General features: G+C 45.0%; 1 protein-coding gene across 3 annotated transcripts; it reads left to right on the top strand.

Moving 5' to 3' along the window:
- The first annotated feature begins 1,386 nt into the window (after window positions 1-1,386).
- Window positions 1,387-25,107, top strand: si:ch211-256e16.3 (kelch-like protein 3). 3 transcript variants are annotated; one of them, XM_068025847.1, is made up of 9 exons: window positions 1,387-1,462; window positions 5,691-6,390; window positions 9,269-9,455; window positions 11,025-11,171; window positions 12,670-12,798; window positions 15,606-15,782; window positions 16,578-16,724; window positions 18,126-18,291; window positions 23,846-25,107. In XM_068025847.1, exons 2-9 carry the CDS (start codon window positions 5,716-5,718, stop codon window positions 23,970-23,972), a joined length of 1,755 nt encoding a protein of 584 aa, XP_067881948.1. In that variant the 5' UTR covers window positions 1,387-1,462; window positions 5,691-5,715; the 3' UTR covers window positions 23,973-25,107. The 3 variants fall into 3 exon arrangements, with proteins under 3 accessions (XP_067881948.1, XP_067881947.1, XP_067881949.1); XM_068025846.1 differs by having other exon boundaries at window positions 23,111-23,935; XM_068025848.1 differs by lacking the exon at window positions 11,025-11,171 and having other exon boundaries at window positions 23,111-23,935.
- The last annotated feature ends 575 nt before the right edge of the window (window positions 25,108-25,682 follow it).

Raw genomic sequence — 25,682 nt, 5'->3', positions numbered from 1 at the left:
CTTCTCCCTGGCAGCTGTCTGAGACTGAACCAGTCTGTTCACAACCGTGGTGTCACATTTGACCCCGAGATGAGCTTCTGACCTCATATTCGTGCCATCACCAGGACAGACTATTTCCAACTCCGTAATATCGCCTGACTTCACCCCATTGCTCATCGACTGCTGAAACCCTCATCCGTGTTGTTGTTATCTCTATATTTAATAATTCCTACACACCTCTATCTGGTCTCCCACATTCTACCCTCCGTCAACTTGAGGTGATCCAAAAATCTGCTGTCCGTGTCCCAACTCGCACCAAATACCATTCACCCATCACCCCAGTGCTCGCTGACCTACACTGGCTCCCGGTCAAGCAGTGTCTCCATTTAAAAATTCTCATCCTTGTTTTCAAATCCCTCTATGACCTCGGCCCTCCCGATCTCTGTAATCTCCTCCAGCCCCACAACCCTCTGAGATCTCTGCACTCCTCCCACTCTGGGCTCTTGCGCATCCCTGATTTTAATCATTCCACCATTGCCAGGTGCATATTTGACTGCCTGGGCCCTAAGCTCTGGAATTCCCTCCCTGTGTCTGCGTGGGTTTCCTCCGGGTGCTCCGGTTTCCTCCCACATGCCAAAGACTTGCAGGTTGATAGGTTAATTGGCCATTATAAATTGTCCCTAGTATAGGTAGGTGGTAGGGAAATATAGGGACAGGTGGGGATGTGGTAGGAATATGGGATTAGTATAAATGGGTGGTTGATGATCGGCACAGACTCGGTGGGCCGAAGGGCCTGTTTCAGTGCTGTATCTCTAAACTAAACTAAACTAAACCTGGCTGTCTACCTCTCTCTCCTCTTTTAAGGCTTTTCTATCTCTTGCCCTAAACATTTCCTGAGGTAGCTCGCTGTCAAATATTGATTTTTAGAAGTGCCTTGGGATGTTTCACTAAAGACAAGTTGTTGTTGTAGGTTCTCTGTGAGACAAGGGATCACAGAGCAGTAACTGGATTGCACCTTATTGCTCTAAGCTTCTATGATTTTATGCTTATTCCTTGTTTTTCATCCCCCAAAAATATACTTTGTTCATAAAAAATCTGTAACATTACAAAAGAATTCCAAGTTGCCATTCCAGGAAGTGCAAATCAGTTTTCTTCAATACAGAAGGTGAGTTTCCTCACAAGCCTTCCATTCCACATGCAATGTAGATTTGCATTACACAACAAAACCATATTTTGGTGCAATCCAGCCCAAGGGGTTTTATACAGGTTCCAGCCCCTCGGTTCACTCTAACAGGAGGACCTTAACACAGTGGCCTTCCCCCTGCTTATTCCTTGTTTTTTCTTTGCAGACCTTCCCTTGTAGGAGATTCCAGGAATTATGTGTGTGTGCAAGTGGGTGGAGTTAAAGTGGCGGAAATAAGAGCTGGCGGCTGATTTCCGCTTCCGAGCAGAGTTTTCTTGCAGGAGTGCGAAGCGGAGCCAGGTATGTGCGTCCGGGTGATTGACAGCTCCCGGGTCCAGGGAGAGACAGTGATTCGGGTGTGCACACAGGGAGGCTTTCCTCTAAAAATCCTATTGCAAATTCACTGCTCAGCTTATCATTTGCAAAAAAAAAATAGAAAAAAAGGTCTCCACTGCACATTGGAGAGCCGTCCCAGCTGCAATGGGGGGGGGGGGGGAGAGATCTTGGCTTGAGTTGATGAGAGGTGTGTCCATCTCTGCAATGGTTACAAGCTCAGGTGCTACTTTCCCGTTGCAGTCTTACGGAGCTGAATACTGCCTTTCTGTGCATGTCTGATTGTCCACTGCTTAAACTGGGTGTGCAAGTTAACAAGAGTTCAGCTGCAATCATCAATGATAACCCATGCATTGTAATAGTTGCAGCATGTGGAGTGAGGTAATGTTATTTTCCGCCCTCCATGTGAAAGTGGCATTGTCTTCAGTTTGCCAGATGCTGCAGTGATGTAGTCTTGTTGCGTTCTGTGTGGCAGCATTACTGTCGCTTCTGTCTCTGTTAAAGATGATGTAGATGATTGTGGCTGTGGAGAGAGAACTCGTGTGTCAGGAATCCTGCTGCCATGTAAATGCAGACTAACATTAACAGCTGATACTGTTCCAGGTTAATGTCTTGAAGCTTGCAAATTAAATATGTGACCGGGAGCTCCGGGTCACTGCATTACTTGGGGTGTCTCCATTGACTTCAGTTCTTATGTTGGCAGATATCTTCCTGCTGGTAGGTATTATTCCAATATTGTTTCAAATGTTCTACCAACAACAACTCCTTTTTATGTAGCACCTTTTTAATGTAGTAAAATGTCCCCAGGTGTTTCACAGGAGTTTTGGAAAGCAAAATTAGACACTGAGCCATATAAGGAGATACTGGGGCAGGTGACCAAAAGCTTGGTCAAAGAGGTTGGTTTTGAAGAGGAAAGAGAGTTAGAGAGATGGAGATGTTTAGGGGAGGAAATTCCTGGTATCTGAAGACACAGCCACCAATGGTGGAGGGATTAAAATCGGGAATGCTCAAGCCAGAATTAGAGGAACACAGCGATCTCGGAGGGTTGTGGAGCTGGAGGAGGTTAGAGATTGGGAGGGATGAGGGATTTGAAAATGAGGATGGGTAATTTTTGGGAAAGATGTTTGGGTACGGCTAGTCCCAGAATAGCTAAATGTTGGACAGGTGACACTGTCACGGGGAAAGGCAGTTTGCTTTTCGTTGCTGTCCAGATTTCTCCTATTTCTGTTTTGTGTCCTAAATAGGGAAAGATTTGGTTTAAAAGATGTTTAACATTTAGCAGAAGTTGAGTGAAAACAACACTTAACTCTGCTTCCTGGCCCCCACCCTGAGCGCAGTAGCTTCTAGCAGTACAAACAGGAAAGGATCTCTTCTGCCCAGTAGAATTTGGTAGCTGATTCCTGGCTAAGGCAGGCAGAGTCCTTTATTAATGGGAGGCAGTGGGAGTGTGGGGGTGGGGGGGAGGGAGGGGCTCCATTAGCACTGAGAGTGGAATCTGTGTCTCGTGCTGGGTCACACTGGCATATAGTTCTGAGTGCTGTCTCTGTTCCAGAACCTCAGCTGATGACTGCTCTCGCTGTCAGCCTGAGCAGTGACTATTGGTTCACTGTACGGAATGGCCTAGCATTCTATTTAATATCAAACCGCTACAAATCTACGTGGACTGCAGCAGTTCAAGAAGGCAGCCCACTCCACTGTCTCAGGGCAACCAGGGATGGACAATAAAGGCTGGACTTGACCAACAATGGCCACATTCCCAGAATGAATTAAAACTGGGAGGTGGCACATAATATCCCGTTAGATCATTCCCTGTGTCATCAGAGACTCTTTAAGACATCATGGAGTCAGCCTTGGGACTACAACAAGATTTAAGCACTGCAGCTGTTTTTTATGCCTCAGTGCCCACAACTTGGAGCAAAAGTGTTTAATTCTTTGTTTAATGTTCCAACTGGAGAAAAAATCCACTTGCTAAGAGCTAGCCATGGCTTAGTGGGTGGCACTTTGGCTTGTGTTTGGAGGTTGTGGGGTTCATGTCCCATTTCAGAGATTGGAGTAAGATCTACCCCTAATCTTGCACCTTTGTGAATGTGTTAGTCAGTAGAAGCTAATTATGCGGAGGATCCTCTCTACATAAAATGTAGAGTTGATGTTCTCGGGCTGCCTGTAACCTGTTCTAAAGCAACAAATGGGAGTTGAGGGGAGACTGAGATGCTTCAACCTCTTGTTGCTGCCCTTTGATCTGCTGTTGAGACATCTCAACGATGCTGGTATGTTGTTGCTTCAGTAAATGTTAATCACCGACAATGAGCTGGGATTTAGATATCTTCAGTTGGGGAGTTTACTTGTACAAGTCGCAGCAATGTTCGGTTGGAGTCTGGTGTGATTGAGTTCGGAAAGATTTTCGTCATCCTTTCTGAGCCCCACAATGATTAGAATCATCTTTTCCCTAATACATTGTAACTGTAGAAAATAAATTCACTTGGGCAAAGGTTAAATGTGGGCGACGCAGTGGTTAGCACCGCAGCCTCACAGCTCCAGGGACCCGGGTTCAATTCTGGGTACTGCCTGTGCGGAGTTTGCAAGTTCTCCCTGTGACTGCGTGGGTTTCCTCCGGGTGCTCCGGTTTCCTCCCACATGCCAAAGACTTGCAGGTTGGTAGGTAAATTGGCCTTATAAATTGCCCCTAGTATAGGTCGGTGGTAGGGGAATTGAGGGAAGGTGGGGATGTGAGCGGGTAATGGGATTAATGTAGGATTAGTATAAATGGGTGGTTGATGATCGGCACAGACTCGGTGGGCCGAAGGGTCTGTTTCAGTGCTGTATCTCCAGAAAGTTTTTTAAATTGGATATAGCAAGCCAGTTCTTGCTGTTGGGGGACAGTCAGCATTACTAGCTGCTCCCTCTTGACTGGCGTTTAAAAATTGCAAATGCCAACAGCGACTAAACCCAAAATTCTGATCTAAGCTTACGTTTGCTGATTTTGTAGACTCTTGTAGCACAGAAGGAGGCCATTCGACCCATCATGCCTTTGCCAGGTGTTTGAAAGAGCTATCTAATTAGTCCCACTCTCTGCTCTTTCCCTTGCACTGTTGGTTACACTTTTGTTTTGTCAGTTGCAATATATCCAAAAGTCTCTCTCACGTTGACATGTTCACTAGTACAAAGGCAAAATACTGCAGATGCTGGAAATCTAAAAATACAAACAGAAAATATTGGAAATATTCAACAGGTCAGGCAGCATCTGTGAGGAGACAAACAGAGTTAATGTTAAAGCTCATGATCACGAAGGCACTGATATTTTGTACAGAATCCTTCATGACCTTGCAGCCATGGTGTACTTTTTGAAGTGCAGTCACTACAATGTAGTAAACAGTAGCCAAGTTGCGCACAGCAAGCTCCCACAAACAGCAATGTGATAATGAGCAGGTAATCTGTTTTCAGTTGAGGGATAAATATTAGTCAAAGAGTGCAGGGAGAACTCACCTGCTGCTCTTGGGATAGTCAGAGAGATACAGCACTGAAACAGGCCCTTCGACCCACCGAGTCTGTGCTGACCAAACAACCACCCATTTATACTAATCCTACATTCCCTACCACATCCCCACCATTCTCCTACCACCGACCTACACTAGGGGCAATTTACAACAGTCAATTTACAAGTCTTTGGCTGTGGGAGGAAACCGGAGCACCCGGCGGAAACCCACGCGGTCACAGGGAGAACTTGCAAACTCCGCACAGGCAGTACCCAGAACCGAACCTGGGTCACTGGAGCTGTGAGGCTGCGGTGCTAACCACTGCGCCACTGTGCCGCCCGATGTGGCATGAGTGGCCATGAGATCTTTTAAATCCACCCGAGGGGCAGTTGGGGCCTTGGTTTAACACCTTATCTGCCCCAGCGCACTGCTCTGGATTATACACTGAAGTCTTGGAGTGGGATTTGAACCTATGACTTTCACAGTCTGAGGTGAGGGTGCTACCAGTGAGTTAAGGAATTATATTAGACTCTACTGGCTGTTGGCAGCAGAATACACCATACCCAGACTCTCTCTTTCAAAGAAGCAGGATGGGCTGAATGGCCTGCCCTGCTGTAAGATTCTATGAGGTGTTACTTGACCCTGTATCCTCTGGTGTGAGCTTTGCCAAAGGGAGATGGGTTGGCTTTTTATAAATTAATGTGTCCCCTTGTATTTGACAGGGGTAATTTTTGGGAGGAGGGTAATATGGAACTGCTCACTGAGGACACTCGGAACCAATTAGAGTGTGAGGACTACTTATTTCTCGAATCAGAGCATTCCAGCAAAGTTCTGGATGGACTCAACAGCTTGCGACTGAACAACGCTTTCTGTGATGTTATTCTGTGTTGTGACGGTCAGGAATTCCCCTGTCATCGCATCGTTCTCGCCTCCTTCAGTTCCTACTTCAGGGCCATGTTTTCCACAGACCTGGTTGAGTCCCGGCAGGAGCGGGTGGCGATAAATGGTGTCGAGCCACAGATGGTGGGGTTGTTGGTGGCCTATTCCTATACAGCCCGTGTGCTCATCACACGAGCCAATGTCCAGGCCTTGCTGGCAGCTGCCAACCTGTTGGACATCATGCCTGTACGGGAAGCCTGCTGTAAGTTCATGGAGCGGCAGATGGAAGAGACAAACTGTGTGGGCATCCACTGCTTCGCTGAGGCCCACTCCTGCGTGGAGCTGCAAACCAAAAGCCTGGACTACATCCTGCAGCATTTCAGTGTGGTTCACATGCAGGAGGAGTTCCTCTCGCTGTCGGCAGAGAAGCTGACGGAAATTATCGCCAGCGACGAGCTGAGTATCACCACGGAGGAGATGGTCTTCGAGGCTGTTGTCCTCTGGTTGGAAAAGGATCACTCGAGAAAACAGAACTTTGAGAAGGTAAAGGACATTCTTGTGTTCTGCTGCCTCCCCATAGTGACCTGAAAATGGAGGTGTTTGACGTTTAGACTGCTGGGATGGATTTGATAAAAGCAGTGGTTGGGGTTAAGGGTGGAGATTAAATGTAAAAGCTTTGGAACAGAGAAGAAGAAACTTTATTTTTTTTTTCTCTCCACACTGGGTTGTGGGGTTATTAACTGCACTCCTGGAGTTAGTGATCGAATGAGGGGCCAGGCCAACGTTTAAGATGAGGTTAGATACTTGATTGAAGGAAAGTGGGATAAAGGGATATGACAATAGGCACATGGGATTAGGATATTACTCGTGTGGGGGATAAACACCAACACAGGTTGAGGAGCCAAAATGGCCTGTTTCTATGTTATAATTTCTGTGTATGTTAATTCTTTATGGTGTGCACGGTGCTAGCAATTTCATATAGAATCAGAGACTTGTACAGCAGATAAGGAGGCAGTTCGGCCCATCGAGTCTGCACCAGCTCTTTCAAAGAGCAGTGCAGCTCGTGTCACTCACCTGCTCTTTACCCATATCCCTGCAATTTCTTTCCTCACAGTATTTTGATCCTGAATAAATTGTTTGTAGATTAACTTCCAGCAGGAAAAGCTCATCAAACCTGCTCTGCCATTTCACTGGTTCTGTCTTTTCTTTATAAATCTCCCAGTCCAGCAACACCACAATTTAAAAATTCTCATCATTGTTTTCAGATCCCTCATGGCCCCGCCCCTCCCTACCTCTCTCATCTCCTCCGGCCCCACTGCACTCCTCTAATTCTGGTATCTGTGCGTCCCCAATCTTCTTCACTCCACCATTGGTAGCCGTGCCTTCAGCTGCCCAGGGCCCCAAGCTTGAATTCCCTCCCTAAACCTCTCCACCCCTCTCCTCCTTTCAGGATGTTCTGTAAATTTATCTCTGACCAATCTTTTGGCCACCTGCCCTGATATCTCCTCTGTCAGAAATGCTTGTGAAGTGCTTTGTGATGTTTTTACAATGTTGAAGGTGCTATATAAATGCAAGTTTTGTTTTAACTATTTTATAAACCTCTATCAATTCACCTGAAGTGAAATAGGCCCAGATTTTTAAACCTCTCTGAGCAACCAAGTTTGTGTTTTAAACTGGGAATCTTTTGTGACTGTTTCTAATGTACAGCTGTGTCTCTTCCCCACCCCCCCCTTGCCTTGTATAATGAAGCAATCCCAAGTGTCTGTTTTTGGTATGGTTCCAAGATTCTCTTAATTTACTTGTGTTCTGTCCTTGCATTGCTTTCCTTCCACAAACCCTCTCTCTAGTCAGTGTGCTCCCATCCCTCAGCAGAAAGATGACTGGTTGTGCCAACAATATCACTGGTGCAGATGGAGGCAGGAACAGTGTCTGGTGCCAGTGGAGACTGTGAGCATTAGAGTAGCCAAGTCAATATAGGATTTTGGAATTGAAATGGAGATGGTTCTCAGTCCAGTAATTTTTCACTCCACCGTCACCATGTTTAAACTGTGAGCCTGACGGCCTGATTAAATCATCTTGTGGAAATTGCTGGACATAAAATTGTTCATTTAATAATATCACATCCACAATCCTTTTGAGATCTGCTGATCTTGCCTTTAGAGGTGGCACTGAAATCCTTCTCTACCGGTTACAACAAACAGTTAAATTGCCTCTACGCCTCCTAACTGTGAACAGGGTCACTGAGTGATACAGCCAATGTCATTCAGCCCATTGTGCCCGAGCAGAGTCATGGGAGGTTTAATTCACAGAATCACAGAATTGTTACAGGGCGGAAGGAGGCCATTCGGCCCATCGTGTCTGCACCGGCTCTCCTAATGAGCATTTCACTGAGTTCCATTCCCCTGCCGTCTCCCCATAACCCTGCACATTCTTCCTTTTTCATATAACAGTCTAATTCCCTTTTGAATGCTTCAGTTGAATCTGCCTCCACCACGTTCTCAGGCAGCACATTCCAGAGCTTAACCACTCGCTGTGTGAAAAAGTTTTTCCTCATGTCACTTTTGCTTCTCTTACCAAATACTTTAAATCTGTTCCCTCTCGTCCTCAATCCTTTCATGAGTGGGAACAGTTTCTCTCTATCTACTCTGTCCAGACCCCTCATGATTTTAAATACCTCTATTAAATCTTGAGTTAAGGCCACAATCTGATCAACCATAATCTTTTCAAATGGTGGAAGAGGCTCAAGGGGCCGAGTGGCCTACCCCCTGCTCCTATTTCTTTCGATCTTAGAACCTGACCCTTCCTTCCACATGCGTTGGAAGCAGTTCAGAGAAGGTTTACTAGACTAATATCTGGAAGGGGCAGGTTGTCCTATGAGGAAAGGTTGGACAGGCTGGGCTTGTATTCGCTGGCGTTTAGAAGAGTAAGAGATAACTTGATTGAAACATAAGATCCTGAGGGATCTTGACAGGGTGGATGTGGAAAGGATGTTTCCGCTTGTGGGAGAATCGGGAACTAGGGGTCACTGTTTAAAAATACGGGGTCACCCATTTAAGACAGATGAGAATTTTTTTTTTTCCCTGTGGGTTGAGTGTCTTTGGAATTCTCTTCCTCAAAAGGCAGTGGAAGCAGAGCCTTTGAATATTTTTAAGGCAGAGGTAGATAGATTCCTGATAAGCAAGGGGGTGAAATGTTATTGGGGGTAGGCGGGAATGTGGAGTTGAGATTACAATCAGATCAGCCACGATACTGAATGGTGGAGCAGGTTCGAGGGGCCGAGTGGCCTACTCCTGCTCCTAATGTGTATGTTGGCATGATCTATCATTCCAAACTGGGACTGGGGTGACAGTTCAGTGCATTTTTGGCAAGCTTTTCCTTTTTGTATAGGAAACTGCAGTCACACTTTTTAAACTGCTTTCAGATTTTGGAGCACGTTCGTCTGCCCTTAATTAGTCCGTATTACATCCATGACATCATAGAGTCACTGAGCATTGTCCAGGAGTCTCTTGCGTGCCAGCGATTGATTTCCGAAGCCAAGGACTACCTCTTGTTACAAGACAGACGTGGGGAACTCTTTAGCTCCAGGACTCGTCCTCGCAGATCCACTGGTGAGTGCAGCAGCAACCAGGTGTTCAGTTCTGTGACTCGACACTTCTAAAAGCAGGAACGTGAGGTGTCCGAAAGTACTTTTTGAAGTGTAGTCACTGTTGTATTGTAGGAAACACAGCAGCCAATTTGCACACAGCAAGATCCCACAAACAGCAATGTGAAAAAGACCAAATAATTTTTTTTTGTGATGAGGGATAAATGTTGGCCGGAACACGTGATAACTCTCCTGCTCTTCTTTGAAATAGTGCCATGGGATCTTTTACGCCCACCTGAAAGAGCAGACGGAGCCTTGGTTTTAATGTCGCCTCTGAAAGACGGCACCTCCAACAGTGTAACACTCCCTCAGTACTGCGCTGGCAGTGTCTGCCTGGATGCTGAAGTCTCTGGAATGGGACTCGAACCCACAACCTTCTGACTGGGAGGCGAGAATATTACTCACTGAGCCACGGCTAACGTGCATTAGGATTCTGGGATGTTGCAAACAGAAACCATGGGAGCACTTTTTGTCATCCAGAGATGAATGGTGGCATATTATTTAAACACAGCTGAGTTACAAACATCTTTATTCCCCTTTTCAAATGTTACATTCTTGACAACTTTTTCCCAAATCTAAATAACTTGTATGCCGCCTCCTTCCTCAGATCTTCCCACACCCTCTATATTTTGACCTTTCTTTGTCATAGAGCTTGATTCCAGTGCAAGAGCTCAAAGTACGGAACAAATGGTATTTGCTTGGCAGAATCGTGCCACTCCCTCGGGGTGTTGTCCAGTTGTAGCTATGGTTTTATCTTGTCTTAGTGCTTCTCATCAGTCAAGATGAGTTAGGATCCAGCCCAAATGTACTTGGCAGTACTCTCTGATACAGAGGATTCACATGCATCCTGTGTGGCCTCTGTCTCTCACACGAGCACAGACTGTGCACCCTGAGCCTGCTTTCATGGACATTGTGGAGAGAGGGTCCCTGACCATGTCAGCTGTTAATGGATACTCCTTTGCTTTCTCGCTCCCACCCCTCTCCATTTTGACATTGGACCCTATCTCCGATTCTATATGGATAAACCTCAGTGAAAGGGGATATACCAGCTGTGGTTTAGATGGCTAGCCCTCTCCTCTGAATCATTAGGGTGGATTCGAATTCCAATCCAGTTACTTGAGCACATAATCTAATCCATACTGAGGGAGTGCTGCACTGTCTGAGGTGCCGTCTTTTGGAAGAGGTATTAAACTGGGGCCCTGTTTGCCCCCTTGGGTGGATGTAAAAGACCCTGGGGCACGATCCAGAGAAAAGCAGGGGAGTTCTCACCAGTGTCCTGGGGCCAATATTTATCCCACAACCAACATCACCAACAGATCACCAGGCGACTGTCAGTGGGATTTTGCTGTGCCCAGATTAGCTGCCACATTTTTGACATTACAATGGTGACTGCACTTCAGAAATTTCACTGGCTGTGAAATGCTTTGGGATATCCTGAAGTTGTAAAAGGAGCGATAGAAATACAAGTCATTCTTTGTACAAGTTCTAGGTAGTTAACAAGTTTATAAATGGCGCTGGCCATTTGCTGTTCCAGGTACAACCGAGGTAATAATTGCGGTCGGAGGGGAAGATGACAAAGTGGTTCTCCGCAGTGTGGAAAGCTTTGATCCTGTTAGCCGTCAGTGGAAGTGCCTCGCCTATTTGCCCTTTGCTGTTAGTAAGCATGGACTTGTTGCATCAGGTATGGCTGGTGTGGACTTTTACCATTCTTTTATCACAGGAAGTGTGCGAGTATGTTCAGTCAAGATGAGTTTTAAATGTTCTCTCTTGGAGGTTTCACTGCACCGTTTTAAGGGACACTGAGGGAGGTGATACCCTCCACAATTTATTTTATATAGGTATGGGGTCAAGAACAGTGACTGGGGCGAACTTATTAAATGGACCAACTGCAGGTGTTTGCCAAGATTCATGGAGAAAAATTGTCCCTCGCACCGCATCTCGAATGTTGTCTTTCTCCCCTCCTGTCCTGTGGACTGCTCCTTATTCGGGGTTACAGTCCCACAGTTCCACTCTTAAAGATTATTCCTGCTGTCATGTGTAACCAGTAGCTTAAAATCTTTATTTGCCTTCCTATTGTTTTAAATTCTGGAGTACATGAACCTTCTAATGGCAAATCATTGAGTGTTAAAGTTTGAAGGTTGTCCTGAGTAGTTTTAGTATGCAGTCTCTACGCTCAGTCTGACAGAGTTGGATCTGTTCATAGATACTTTAGGAGAAAGAATGAATGAAATGGGCCAATAAAAACTAAGTGACCGATGTTAAATTCGGGGCCAGCTGAATAAAACAGCTGCTCGCATTCCTGTGCACTTCATATTTTCCAATGGCCTCTGTGAGTAGTTTCTCTAAAGACATTAGTGTAAAAATGTAAGAAATACCAGGGGAGCAATCCTCCAAGTCAAACACTTTCTCAACAGTCAAGTATCCTGTAATACCCCAAGTTCACACACACAGATTGGTCACGAGGGATGTGAGCGGAGCAGCATAGTTTAAAAAAGACTCCTGTTTAACTGTCTTATCTTGTTGACCTACCCATACTAGCCCATTGTAACATTAATTGCCTTATTTTGCTTCCTCACTTGCTGTAATCCTGTACCATCCATTACCAGCTTGGTTCAGTTGGTAGCCCTCTTGTGGTCTCCAACCACCAACTGCATTTCTATAGCACCTTAATGTAGTAAAACATCCCAAGATGCTTCACAGGAGTGTCGTCATGCAAAATTTGACACTGAGCCACTTAAGGAGATATTAGGACAGATGACCAAAAGCTTGGACAAAGAGTTAGTTTTATGGAGCAATTTAAAGGAGATGAGAGGTTTAGGGAGGGATTTCTAGGGGGAGCTCCAGAGCATTATGCTATTACCAGTGGGGAATTATTAACCTGTAGTGTGCTGTCCACGCAAGATATAAATGTTGGTCTGCTATCAAAGTTGCCCTTTTGTCAAGAACACAAGTGCAGTGTTTGAAATGAGTACAAGTCCAACAGATGCTATGAGAGCAACTGGAGAAATGCTGATCCTGAACTATAATGTGGAATTTTCTACCTGTTTTTTTGAGTTTGTAATACCTGCAAGACTTGCACCTTATACTGGGCTTGTAAGTTTATCCAGGCAGGGGGTGTCTGGATGAGTTTGTCTGAAATGTTGGGTGATTGAACAATAACAATCCAGTTCTTTGAGTAGGTTCGACCCTTTACTTGGCCGGCGGGGAGTTTCCTGATGGTTCTGCGAGCAAAGAGATGTGGCGCTATGACCCGTGTTTTGATATGTGGCACGAGATGGCAGCAATGAACGTGGCACGATCTGAACTAGGTAATCATCTTTACCAAAAATCTTTTCTTCCCCTTCCCTGCCCCTCCTCCCTCTTTTTAGACACTTTAAAAGTTGTCTGGCTCTGATTCCCACCCAGAACTGCTCAACACTCTGGCTAGTTTGCGTTGGTAGATGTGATCTATGAGTGTTGGAGTGAAAGTGACCTTCCTCAGCTTGTGCCTCCTGTAGGACAAGCACAGCTCCACAATCGTGAGATGTGTGGGCATTATCCTCGCGAGTGAAGGTCAGGGGCTGGGAAAGATTTTTGACATGAGGGTTTTTTTTTTAAAGAATGTGGAATGTCTTATCAAGGTGTTGGGGTGAGCTGTTTAAAACCTGCAACTGTGATGGAGTAGATGGGACCACCCACAACTGGCCAACACCAAGTGATAGTTAAGTCACCTGTCCACCTTCAGACTGTGCCGATGGAGGAGGGGAGCAGGCCCCTCGATGGAGGAAATGTCCTCAAAAGGTAAATGAGCTAATCATTGACTTAGACAGCAGCTTCGACAACGTGCAAGTGACATGACCTCCGTACAGAACAAATTCACTGAAAGAGTAACTGTGGACAGCCCCAAACACAACCCCAGGGTTTATGTCTCTGCATTAGAAGTGAGGAGGATAGTCGGAGGCTGCAGTGATAATGATCTACCAAAAACAGATGAAAGCAGAATCCACAATAGTTTTTTAAAAGTTGGTAAATATTTTCAATTTAAAAAATATTAAGGGTATGTGTGAGTGCAGGGGAGTGGGATGTGAGAGCGAGGACAGAGTGTGATGGGCACCCTACAGGGCAATGAAGGGAAGTTTTGAACAACCTATACACAATGGTTGCTCACCAGACACCATTCACTTGCTGGTGTTCCCATATCTTTAGACACGTTACAAGGTTTGCCCTGATGGTGTACAGGAGGATAGAATCTTCATCGGCAGCAACAGGCACTGCAGGAATAGCTCACTGCACAGCTTGTCCCCAATTTCCTCATCCTTGTGTCGCTGAGCGTCTCTCCCGGGGAGACGAGGGGAAGACTCTCCCGTTTTGAGCTGTCTCTTTTCATGCATCTGAAGTTGCTGGTACTAACTGATCTAGGTGTTCTGATATAAGATTTATCCCAGTGAGGCAACCTTTTCCACAGTGGTTAGCACCGCAGCCTCACAGCTCCAGCGACCCGGGTTCAATTCTGGGTACTGCCTGTGTGGAGTTTGCAAGTTCTCCCTGTGTCTCCGTGGGTTTTCTCCGGGTGCTCCGGTTTCCTCCCACAAGCCAAAAGACTTGCAGGTTGGTAGGTAAATTGGCCATTATAAATTGCCCCTAGAATAGGTAGGTGGTAGGGAAATATAGAGACAGGTGGGGATGTGGTAGGAATATGGGATTAATGTAGGATTAGTGTAAATGGGTGGTTGATGGTCGGCACAGACTCGGTGGGCCGAAGGGCCTGTTTCAGTGCTGTATCTCTTATTAAAAAAAAAAACCCCAAAAAAACCTTGATGCCCGCAGACCTCAAACTTGCTCAATAGTGAGGCCGAACCAGAGGAAATAACTAGAACAGACCTGGAGTTTGTAACAAATGTCTTTGCAAAAAAGTTTTGATTAAACTTTGTGGAGCTAATCAGCCCATTGAGTCTGTTCTGGTTCTCTAACAGCTTTCATTCTCATAACTTTTTTCTCATGTCTATCTACTTCCCCTTCTCAAAGATATTGTAGATACTGTTTCTCGCAACCTCTTTTATATGTAAGAACATGAGAGTGTATATTAATCAGCTTCCCTAGATTTTCTTTGCAGCAAAGAGAGAGCAGCTGAGATATTGGAATCTAGGAGCAGGCATCGTGCTGGGCTCGGTTGGTTAAGTCCATACTAACCCCATTGTCACATTCAGTTAGATTGGTTTCTAACCCCTCTTGGAATGTTGACTGCACAAAGCAAACTGGTCCGAAACACGGGGGTCATTTTCAGTGTTTTTGTTACACTTGTATGAATTTTGGGGTCAAGGTGAGGTGTTGCTGAATGGTGTAAAGCTGCCTGTAATGTGCCTCACAAACATCACCACCCCCCCCCCACCCCGGATTGGAACACTCTCATTTCCATTTCCAATTCTGTGGCTAGTCAGCTCATTCCAAGTTAGTGTATTGAGCTGTTAGCTCTGATGACACAGACTGATTGTCACGCTGAATCCACATGGGCACCAACCCACAGGGGGACTTCCGTTAAGTTGGGCTTTTTTAATAATTGATTGTCAGGGTGTGGGCACTGTTAGCAAGGCTGGTATTTTAATTGCCTATCCCGAGTTGTCCTGAGAAGTTGCTGGTGAGATTTGTTCTTTAACTGCTCCATGTAGCAGTTTAATACAACTGAGTGGCTTGCTGGGCCACTTCAAGGGGGAGTTAAGAGTCAATCAAGTTGGGTTGGACTGGAGTCAAATATAGGACAGATGGGTAATGATGGCACATTTCCTTCTCTAAAGGACATTAATGAACAGTTGGATTTTTGAGACCATCCCGCAACTTCATGGTCACTTTTACTGACTCCAGATTATTTTCAAATTCTCAGACTGCAATAGTGGGATCTGAATGTGTATTTTCTAGATTATTAGTTCACTTGCATGCTATGCTATTATACCCAGCCAGGCTGGTTTTGAATCTGGGTAATGGAGGTGAATGGCTAGCGTATGATCCACTATACCAGTTAATTGTTTCCCCCATGTGTGTTCTCTAGATGTATGGACAGTTCTGTTGGTGGTAATACAGTTTGGAATGAGGAGTTGAATTGAGTTTTTTTTTTTTTTTCCTCCCCTCCCCCCTCTGGCAGGCCTTGCCATGTTGGATGGCTTTGTTTTTGCAGTGGGAGGATGGGAAGGATCATCGAGGCTGGATTCTGTGGAATGTTACAATCTACACACAAACACATGGCACTTCTTGGAATCCATGAAGATGGCAGTGACGAGTCCGGCTGTGGTGGCTTTTCATGGACTTCTGTATGTAGCAGGTAAAATAAAATGTGATACTGTCCCGGATACCTGTTGGACTCAGCACTGACTATAACTGCCTTGTGAGGTTCTAAGAGACAAAGGACTTGCATTTATCTAGCACCTTTCATGACCTTTTGAAGTCCCAAGATGCTTGGCAGTTAATTAAATACTTTTGAACTCCAGTCACTGATGTGATGTTGGAAGTGTGACAGCCAGATTGTGCACAGCAAGCTCCCACAATCGTGATCTACTGTTTCCCTGTTCTGGTTGAAGGATGCTTAGGGCAAATTCACCCCTACAAAAAGGACCAGTTTCCTGCCTTGTCTTTTTCACAGTTGACCAGTGTTGGTTGTTATCAAATTGTCAACCATGTTTTGCCGCCTCTGAACAGAGTAGAGGTAAATGCAAAGGGACAACATGGGAATTTAAATATCGCTCACCTTTTAATGTTTGAAGCTTCTGTCTGCCTTTAACTCTGGTTGCATTCATGACCTTTGGCCAACAGACAAGGACACATTTGAATTCTAGCTCTCCTGTGAATTTGATTTGCTGATTTTGGGCAAGTTTTGACTTCAGAGCGTTGGAGGCCTGAGGCTTGTGGAGTAAGGAAAGCTCGAGAGCACTCCTACTGGCTGAAGCAGGAATAGCATCAATGTCCACAGTAGTGAGTTGGACCATTGGAGGGTACGTTTGGGACAGATGAGGAGGGAAGGAAAGATGATGACAAATGGCAAAAAAAGTATTCAAATTTGTTGCCCTGAAGCTTTATGGAAGTTGGTGAAATCTAATGCTAATGAGGTTTGACTTTGCAGGGGGTGCTGTGTTGGAGGATGGTGACGGGATGGATCTGGTTCAGGTGTACAACCCGAAAATCAATGCCTGGTCCGAGGTGGCTCCAATGCAGATTCCACGCTCTGGTTCAGCTGCCTGTGTCCTCCAAGGAAAGATTTACGTCATTGGTAAGAAGTGAGAAAGGAAGATTTGCATTTCTGTAACGCCTTTCACAACTTCATGTTCCAAAGTGCATTATGGGTAATGAAATAGCTTTTGAACTTGCACCAAGTCCTGTTCGTCCATCACCCCTGTCAGCGCTGATTTACGCTGGCTCCATCAGCAATGGCTCGCTTTCAAAAATTTTCATCCTTTGTTTTCAAATCCTACAACCTCCTCCAGCCCTACAACACTTCAAGATCTCTGTGCTCCTCCAGTTCTGGGCTCTTGTGCCTTCCTGATTTTTTTTTTTTCATTGCTCTATCATTGGTGGCTGTACCTTCACCTGCCTAGGCCCTAATCTCTGAATTCCCACCTCTACCCCTCATTTTTTTTTTTCTGTCTTTTTTCAGATGATACTTAAAACCTACCACTTTGACCAAGCTTGGGTCATCTGTCCCAATATCTCTTTATATGGCCTGATATTGCTCTTGTGAAGTGCTGGAATGATTTACTATGTTAAAGGTGCTGTATAAATCCAATTTTCTCTTGCAATTGACTCAATTCATAAATGCACTTCCTGTATACATATTTTTAAGTTGGAACAAGAAAAATCAATGTAAAACCAACAATCTGAACCCACTACAATCCAGGGCAGAAAGGGCTATCGCCAGGGCCGAAGGGCCTGTACTGTGCTGTACTGTTCTATGTTCTAACCAGACTTGGTACACAATTGAACTGTTTACATTTTGTCACATTATAATTTTGCCACATGGTTTTTGTGGGGGCCACTTGTGTAAAGGAAACTGTCCCTATGTGACCAGCTAGTGAAAGATTTGGGAAGAAATGTCCTATTGCCCGTCTACTGAAGCTGGGCATAGAAATGTTTGGGAGGGTGAATCTAGTAATGTTGGTTTTGTAAGTGGAGTTGGTGGACTGCAGCCTGCGGGAGGTATGTGCATCTTTTCTCTTCATTCTCTGGATGTGGGAGACCCTGGCAAGGCTGGTATTTATTGCCCCTCCCTAGTTGCCATTGAGATGGTGGTGGTGAGCCTTCTTGACTGTTGCAGCCCAAGTGGCAATGGTGTTGGGTCATTCTCCTACAGTCTATATAAATGGTCTTATTGGAGAAGCACTATAGAGAAATGGAACTGTAGTTTCTCAGAACATACCCTGAGGTTAAGGGAGCTGGCTTCAGTAAATACTGGTATGCTGCTCCCTGCCATTACGCTATTCTATGTGATCGGCTCTCTGCATTGTAGAGCAGAACCAGCACAAACAGCGCACAGCTGAAAACTAACAGAACGGCAAAGGAATTGGAGAAGGGTTGCTGCCCTCCCCTGGACGGGTACAGTGGAAAGTGGGGCACATGTGTTTGGGAAGCGGCAATAAACTTGCTGAGTGTGTAAGTTTGTACATCTCCTCCCCAGGTGGCTGGCATGCCTCAACAGAGAACACAGACAAGGTGGAACAGTATGACCCTGAAACCAATGTTTGGAAGATGTGTGCCCCCATGAACGAGAGACGCTACCGGCCAGGAGTGGCTGTGATCGACGGCAAGATCTATGTGCTGGGAGGAGAAGAAGGGTGGGATCGGTAGGTGCAAGCGGTTCCATCATTGAGTTAGATTGTGGCTGATCTGTTTCTCAATCCCTTTTTTTTTCTGCCTTGTTCTGTAAGTGTGAATCCCCTTGCACAACAAAAATCTATTATTCTGGCTTTGAAATTTTCAAACCAACTTCGAGCCTCAACAGCTTAATGGGGGAGAGAGTTCCAGATTTCCACTACCCTTTTATAAACTTCGAGGATTTCCTTAGTTTGTGTCCGGCAATATTTAAAGAGCATCATTTCAAGGTGTTGCTGCAGGATGATGAAATAACCGCAGAAATACTGTGTTTGAAATTCCTTTTCTTGTATGACTGCATTTCACTCCTTTCTGTATAAACTGGCCAGTGGGTTTACATGAGGAATTACTATTTGACACGAGATTTGTGAGACTGTTTTTATCCCCTAATGCTGTACATCAATTCACATACAGAAATATTTCTGATCAATTTAGATTATAATTTGCAAAACCCAAATTTCAGGCAATTTCCTTTTCCACTTACTTGTGCTACAGAGATTGTGTCTGGCTGTTGCACTAAATTGTGCTTTTTAAAAAAAATTGATGTCACGTGGAGATCCCAGTGATTCTGAAGCAGTAAGAATGGCTGGAGCTTTTGCTACTGCTTTTCTAGATAAATAGACTGAGGAGGAGAAGCAAAAATCATACAGCACTGAATGAGGACATTCGGCCCATTGTGTTTGTGCCAGTTCTTTGGAAGAGCTATCTAATTAGTCGCACTCCTCTGCTCTTTCCCCATCGTGCTGCATTTTTTTCCCCCCTTTGGTTTAAAACCATTTCTGTAGCAACTTAACTGGAGTCTTGGCTCAGTCCATTGAGTCTGACTCAATCATTGGGAAAGCGTAGAGAGATGGGCTGATGCTAGTGAATTATATGGCTCCTCGATGGTGCTTCTGCACTCTGATGGGCTCCAGTGTGAGCTCAGAGTTGCTCACTTAAAGTTCAAGCTTTCATATGTAACTTTGGGAAGGTGGTGATGTAGTGGTAATGTCACTGGACCAGTAACTCAGAGATCCAGGCTAATGCTCTGGGGGCATGGGTTTGAATCCCATCACGACAGATGGTGAAATTTTGAATTCAGTTAATCTGGGAATTAAATTCTAGTCTAATGGTGACCATGAAACCATTGTTGTAAAAACCTGTCTGGTTCACTAATGTCCTTTAGAAAATCACATGGCCTACAGGTGACTCCAGACCCACAGCAATGACTCTTAACTACCCTCTGAAATGGCCTAGCAAGACACTCAGTTCAAGGACAATTAGGCAATAAATGCTGGCCTAGCCAGCAATGCCCACATCCCACAAACTAATATTTAAAAAAAAAACCTTTGTCTAACCACTGCGTGAAGGGAATTTTGTTCTTTTTAAACACATTTGCACTTGTAGGATTTGTTTTGAAGTTTGCTGGCTTGTTTATATTGGCAAAGGTTCTGCATAATATGAGGGATAATTGCTTAATGAGCACAAACTTCAAGCAAAAAATTAATTAGATTAGTCCCAGTAGATAAAAATTGAGTTTTTTCTCCCATAGCTTTTATTCATTTTTTTAAAAATGTAATTGTTTTAGAAACTTGATGTGAAGTCATTCATTTTGGTAGGAAGAACACCGACACTCTAAAATAAAGGGTACAATTCTAAAGGGGGTGCAGGAGCAGAGAGACCTGGGTGTATATGTGTATAAGTCATTGAAGGTGGCAGGACAGGTTGAGAGCAGTCAATGAAGCGGCACAGTGGTTAGCACCGCAGCCTCACAGCTCTAGAGACCCGGGTTCGATTCTGGGTACTGCCTGTGCGGAGTTTGCAAGTTCTCCCTGTGTCTGCGTGGGTTTTCGCCGGGTGCTCCGGTTTCCTCCCACATCCAAAAGACTTGCAGGTGAGAGGGAAATTGGCCGTTGTAAATTGCCCCTAGTGTCGGGAGGTGACGGGGCATATGGGATTACTGTAGGGTTAGTATAAATGGGTGGTTGTTGGTCGGCACAGACTCGGTGGGCCGAAGGGCCTGTTTCAGTGCTGTATCTCTAAATAAGAAAGTATACAGTATCCTGGGCTTTATTAATACAAAGTGACTCCTGACAACGCAGTGCCCTGCTGATGTCATCAGTGCATCAAGCTGTGCACATGTGCAGTTACATCTTGCCAGGACGAAGTGGCGCGTGCATAGGATGATGTCATCACGCAACTCCAACGGCATCGTGTATCCGTGTCTGGCCCATCTTTGCACATGCGCGATAAAGCGCCATTGGGTATCCAGCCCCCCCATTCGGCTGGAGGGAGCGGCTGAATGGGAGATTTTGAAGCTGGAGCTCGATCTCTATCGCTCCCTTCTTCCCTCCCCACCCCCCCAACTCAGCTACTCGTTCCCAACCCACCTGGCTGCTCTCTCTTCCCCCACCCCCACCCCCGGCAACCCGTTCCAGGCCTCGACGCTTCCTCCTCTCAGCCACACGCTCCAAACCTCACTGCTTTCCCCCCGCCCGCCCGCTCCTCTGGCCAATTTTGTTCCTCGCTCCCTGCCGCCCCGCTGTCCGGCCGCTAGCTCCAGGCTGCGCCACTTTCCTTTCAGCCACTCACTCCTGCGTCGCCCCTTGCCACCCACCTTGCCGCTTTGGCGTGTGGAGACCAATCAAACGTAGGCGCGAGTGGCCGAGAGGAGGGAAGCATTGCTGCCTATAACTAGCCGCTGGAGCGGGGAGCAAGCGAGTGACCGGAGAACGGCATGGCGATAGCGGGGAACAATCGGCCAGGGGAGCGGGGGGAAGCAGCAAGGTCTGGAGCGAGCGGCTGAGTGGAGGGGAGGAAGCGAGTTGCCGAGGAGGGGACAGCGGCCAGTGGGGTAGTAGCTTTCTTAAGCTCCATCCTACACTTTCTGTACTCCACTAATGCTTCCGTTGATTTGCTCTCTTTGTATTTGCTAAAAGCCTCTCTTCTCCTTCTCATCATACCCTGAATATTTCTGGTCATCCATGGTTCTCTGGGCTTGTTGCTCCTACCCTTGAGGGAACATGTTAGGTCTGTACCCTCCCCATTTTCTTTTTGAATGCCCCCTTCTGCTCTTCTGTAGATTTCCCGACAAGTAACTCTTTCCAGTCTACCTTGGCCAGATCCTGCCTTATTTTACTAAAATTCGCTCTCCCCCAATCCAATACCTTTTTTTTGCAACTTGTCTATTTCTTTCCCCATAACAAGCTTAAATTGTACCATGTTGTGGTCGCTATCGCACCCCCACCAACACATCAACCACCTGTCTGGCTTCATTCCCCAGAATTAGGTCCAGCACTGCACCCTCCCTTGTTGGATCCTCTACGTATTGAGCTAAAAAGTTCTCCTGTATACATTTTAAGAACTCCACTCAATCGAAGCCCTTAACACGATGACTATCCCAATTAATGTTGGGAAAGTTGAAATCACCTAATATAATTACCCTATTTTTACACACCTGTGAATTACGCACATATTTGCTCCTCAATTTCCTGCTGACTATCTGGGGGTCTATAATAAATACCGAGCAATGTGGCTGTCCCTTTTTTTTTATTCCTAAACTCTACCCATAAAGCTTCATTTGATGCCCTCTCCAAGATATCATCTCTCCTTACTTCAGTAACTGACTCCTTAACTAATATTGCAACGCCCCCTCCTCTTTTACCCCCTGAAGATTCTATATCCCGGGATATTGAGCTGCCAATCCTGCCCCTCCCTCAACCATGCCTTCGTGATGGCTACCGAATCACAATTTCACTGTCGATCCTTGCCCTTAACTCATCCGTTTTACCTGTAATACTCCTGGCATTAAAGTAGAGGCCATCCGTCCTGGTCTTACTCCCTTGAAACTTACTTCTGTTGTATTCCCTCTGACTTCTTTGCTTTCCTGTGTTTAGCTGTGTCCCTATTCTGCAAGAAGTCTGCATCCCCTCCCCCTGCCAAATTAGTTTAAACTCCTCCCAACAGCACTAGACAACCTGCCAAAGATGCTCCTTAAAAACCTACCAAACTTTTGGTCACCTTTTTCTAATGTTTCCTCCTTTGGTGCAATGTCTATATTTTTGGTCTGATAATTCTCAAGTGCCTTGGGGAACTTTACTATGTTAAAAGTGCTGTATAAATGCAAGTTGTTGTAAACATGCCATTGGGGTGGAGGTATTGCTCAGGGGCTTTGTTATTTAAAAGACCTTTGGGGGCAAACTTTTTTTTTTGAGGGGGAGGTAGTCTGTTTCTCCAACTTACTGCCCACGTGGCAAAATTGAACATATTAGAAAACTGCAAGTCTTGGCTTCCATTGAGAAGAGTTGGCCATATTTTCATGGCAGTGGTACCAACTCTCTTCAAACAATATTTTCTTTGTAATTAAGTAAATTATTCCTTTGGTGCAAAAGCTTTTCTCTAAACGGGGCTTTTTTTGTTTGGTTCCCCAAACGCTGTGCTTCTCATAAGCCTCAAATGATTGGGGCTGTTTCTGCTAATTTACCTCCTGTATTGAGATTTATTTTGTTCCAGTCCCTCTGCACTGCTGAAGACCACTGACCTCACACCTTTCCAAATCCAGTTTTACTTCACTTCTGTGTTCTTGGAGGTGATGTAGTAAAAACCTCCCATCTCTCAATTCACTGCACAACCTGTCATGTTGCAACTGTGATTAAAGGCAAGGCTGCAGCACAGAATACTGTTTTTCTTGATTGTTTATCTGATTTTAGTTGCAGAATTCCCTAGATCTCATTTTTACTCCCAGTCTGTTTTGTGTGCGAAGCCCAGTAATCTCTCCCTTTATCATTGATTGTCCTAAACCCTTGTTTCCAGATACCATGACACCATTGAGCAGTACAGTGAAGAAACTGGCAAATGGGAGATATTTGGAGAGATGCTCACGAGTCGCAGTTGGTTAAGTTGTGTCTCTGTGAAGATACAGAAAGATGCATGGCCCAATCACACAGACGATCAAGAACATTGTGTGGATTGACATAAATCTCATCTCTCACACTGTGGCTATGTGCCATTTTCAGCAACTGTGTGTAATGGTTGTCATCTGCAATTTGCAGAATAAGAATGTGCAATCTTCATAAAGGGACATCCCGTTCCACCAGGTACAAGCTTATAGAAACGCATTGGGGGATCATTTTAACATTGCAACCTGGTGGAGTGGGACACAAGCCCGTCATAAAACCCACCTGGATTTTGTTAACACCAGTTTCAACAGGATGAAAACTGGATGGGTTTGACAAGGGGGCAGGGGAGGGGTCATCTTGGACAGGGGAGTTGGTCTGTTTCTCCAAATTACTGCCCAAGTGGCAAAATTGAACACATTAGAAAACTACAAGTCTTGGCTTCCATTGAGAAGAGTTGGCCATATTTTCATGGCAGTGGTACCAACATTCTTCAGGTATTCTGACTCTTCAAACAATATTTTCCTTGTAATTAAGTAAATTATTCCTTTTGGTGCAAAAGCTTCTCTAACCGGGGCTTTTTTACCTCCTGTATTGAGATTTTTGTTCCAGTCCCTCTGCACTGCTCATTGAATTTTTTTTTAATATTTAGGATGTGCACATTCCTTCCTGCAGTAGCAGCCAGATTCAGAAGGCTGATTTCTTGTTCATTGTATTTTCCTGCATCATGCAACTTGCAAATACTGGATGTTTTCCCAAGTGTCCAGTTATTTCAATGAGGATGAACCTACACCAGATAGCCTGCTGCAAATTTACAGTTTGAGTTTTTAAAAACTCACCACCTGTACAAGGGAACTTTTAAACTTGTTCTCATTCCAGGAAAGTCTTCACTTATACAGGTACAAGTTTTAAAGTTTTTGTATCCCATGCTTAAAATGGATTCCAGCACAGTACTGAGGAAAGCCAGCCTGTCTGGGCTGCAGTTTCTATTGTAAACTGTTTGCAGTAAGGACCCATTGCCAATACTGGCTCTTATTCTCCCTGGGTATCTTGATAAGAGTTAGACTGTCTTAGTTACTGAAGATAAAGTTACTTCACCAAGAAGTGAAGTAAGTCTGCAAAGAAGCTGATATCTGGGTGGGGAAATGTCCTGAAGTCAGTTTCTTTTTAGGCCACTCTAATCAAGATGTTGGGTTTGAATCTGTACCGTTAGCTGATCCCTAACACTGACTGGGAATGGCCCAATTGTTCAGTGCCCTTGTGTTAATGAATTCCTACTCCTGCTTTCTTTATACTTTGGCCCCTTCTGAAAACCTGTGTGGCTATTTCATGAGTGTTGAACAGACTCTCTGGCAGTTGGCCTACTTGTACACTACATTGGTAATGGGCTGTTAATCCATCACACTAAGATTCCTACTCCTCTCTGGGACTATTCCTCCAGAAGGAAGCTGCTACCTTCAAAGTGGGGTGGTATGGGACAGGGAGGTGGAAATATACTTTTATAAACTGTCTAGTAGAATAGAGGTGTTTAATGGCTATTTGTTGTAAGAATTGCTGCTGTGGTTCTCTAACCCCCACTTGGTGGTACTGTTTCTAGTCACTGAAATGTACCTCAGTCAGCTAACTTCATTCTCAAACCCTGCAAGTGTTAACAGTTTGATCAGGATTCTGAGACTTTACCAGCTTTTAACCTTCCAAAAAATCCATGTTTTAAAAGCTTCACAAGAACAATGCTGTGCTTAAAGACTATAATCTCTCAATGCAATAAGATATTTTAGCTGTAATATATGTATTACCCTATGGGTTTTTAAAGAAAACCAATTATTTGTTCACATGTGCAAGAATGCTTTCATACCTCAGTACATAACTAAAACTGTTACATCATTTAATGCAAATATCAATGTATAATTTGTAATAAAATTTTCATTTAATTATTGGACTAGTGATGGTTGTGCAACAGCATACTTTTATCACCATCTAAAAGGCACAAGTTAGGAGTATAGTGGAACACTCTCCACTTGGCTGGATGAGTGCAGCTCCAACAGAATAATCCAGGACAAAGCAGCCTGCTTGATTGGCATCACCTCAACCATTCACTCCCTTTAAGTGCACTGCTCAATCTACAAGATGCACTACAGCAACTCAAGGCTGCTTTGACAACATCTTTCAAACCCATGACCTCTGCCACCTAGAAGAACAAGGGCAGCAGATGCATGGGAACAGCACCACCTGCAAGTTCCCCTTCACGTCTCACTGTCCTGACTTGGAAATACATCACCATGCCTTCACTGGCTCAATCTTGGAACTCCCTCCAACACCACTGTGGATGCACCTGCACTACGTGGATTGCGTGGTTCAAACAGGTGGCTTACCACCACCTTCGCGTGCAATTAGTACTGGCCAATAAAATTTTGCCTTGCTAGCAAACACTCTTATCGCATGAACAAGTAAAAGAAAATCCTAGTTAACCCTGAACAGAGCCCTCATAT

Source organism: Heterodontus francisci, unplaced genomic scaffold (assembly GCF_036365525.1).
Source record: "Heterodontus francisci isolate sHetFra1 unplaced genomic scaffold, sHetFra1.hap1 HAP1_SCAFFOLD_837, whole genome shotgun sequence".
NCBI classification, from domain to species: Eukaryota; Metazoa; Chordata; class Chondrichthyes; order Heterodontiformes; family Heterodontidae; genus Heterodontus; species Heterodontus francisci.
The sequence above is the reverse complement of the archived record's forward strand: the minus strand, read 5'-3'. Positions and strand labels throughout refer to the sequence as shown.

Coding starts and splice junctions, on each gene's coding strand:
- si:ch211-256e16.3 (XM_068025846.1), top strand. CDS start 5,716: ATGGAACTGCTCACTGAGGACACTCGGAACCAATTAGAGTGTGAGGAC. Junction 15,783..16,577: donor TGGACTTCTGTATGTAGCAG/GTAAAATAAAAT, acceptor TTGACTTTGCAG/GGGGTGCTGTGTTGGAGGAT. Junction 16,725..18,125: donor AGGAAAGATTTACGTCATTG/GTAAGAAGTGAG, acceptor TCTCCTCCCCAG/GTGGCTGGCATGCCTCAACA.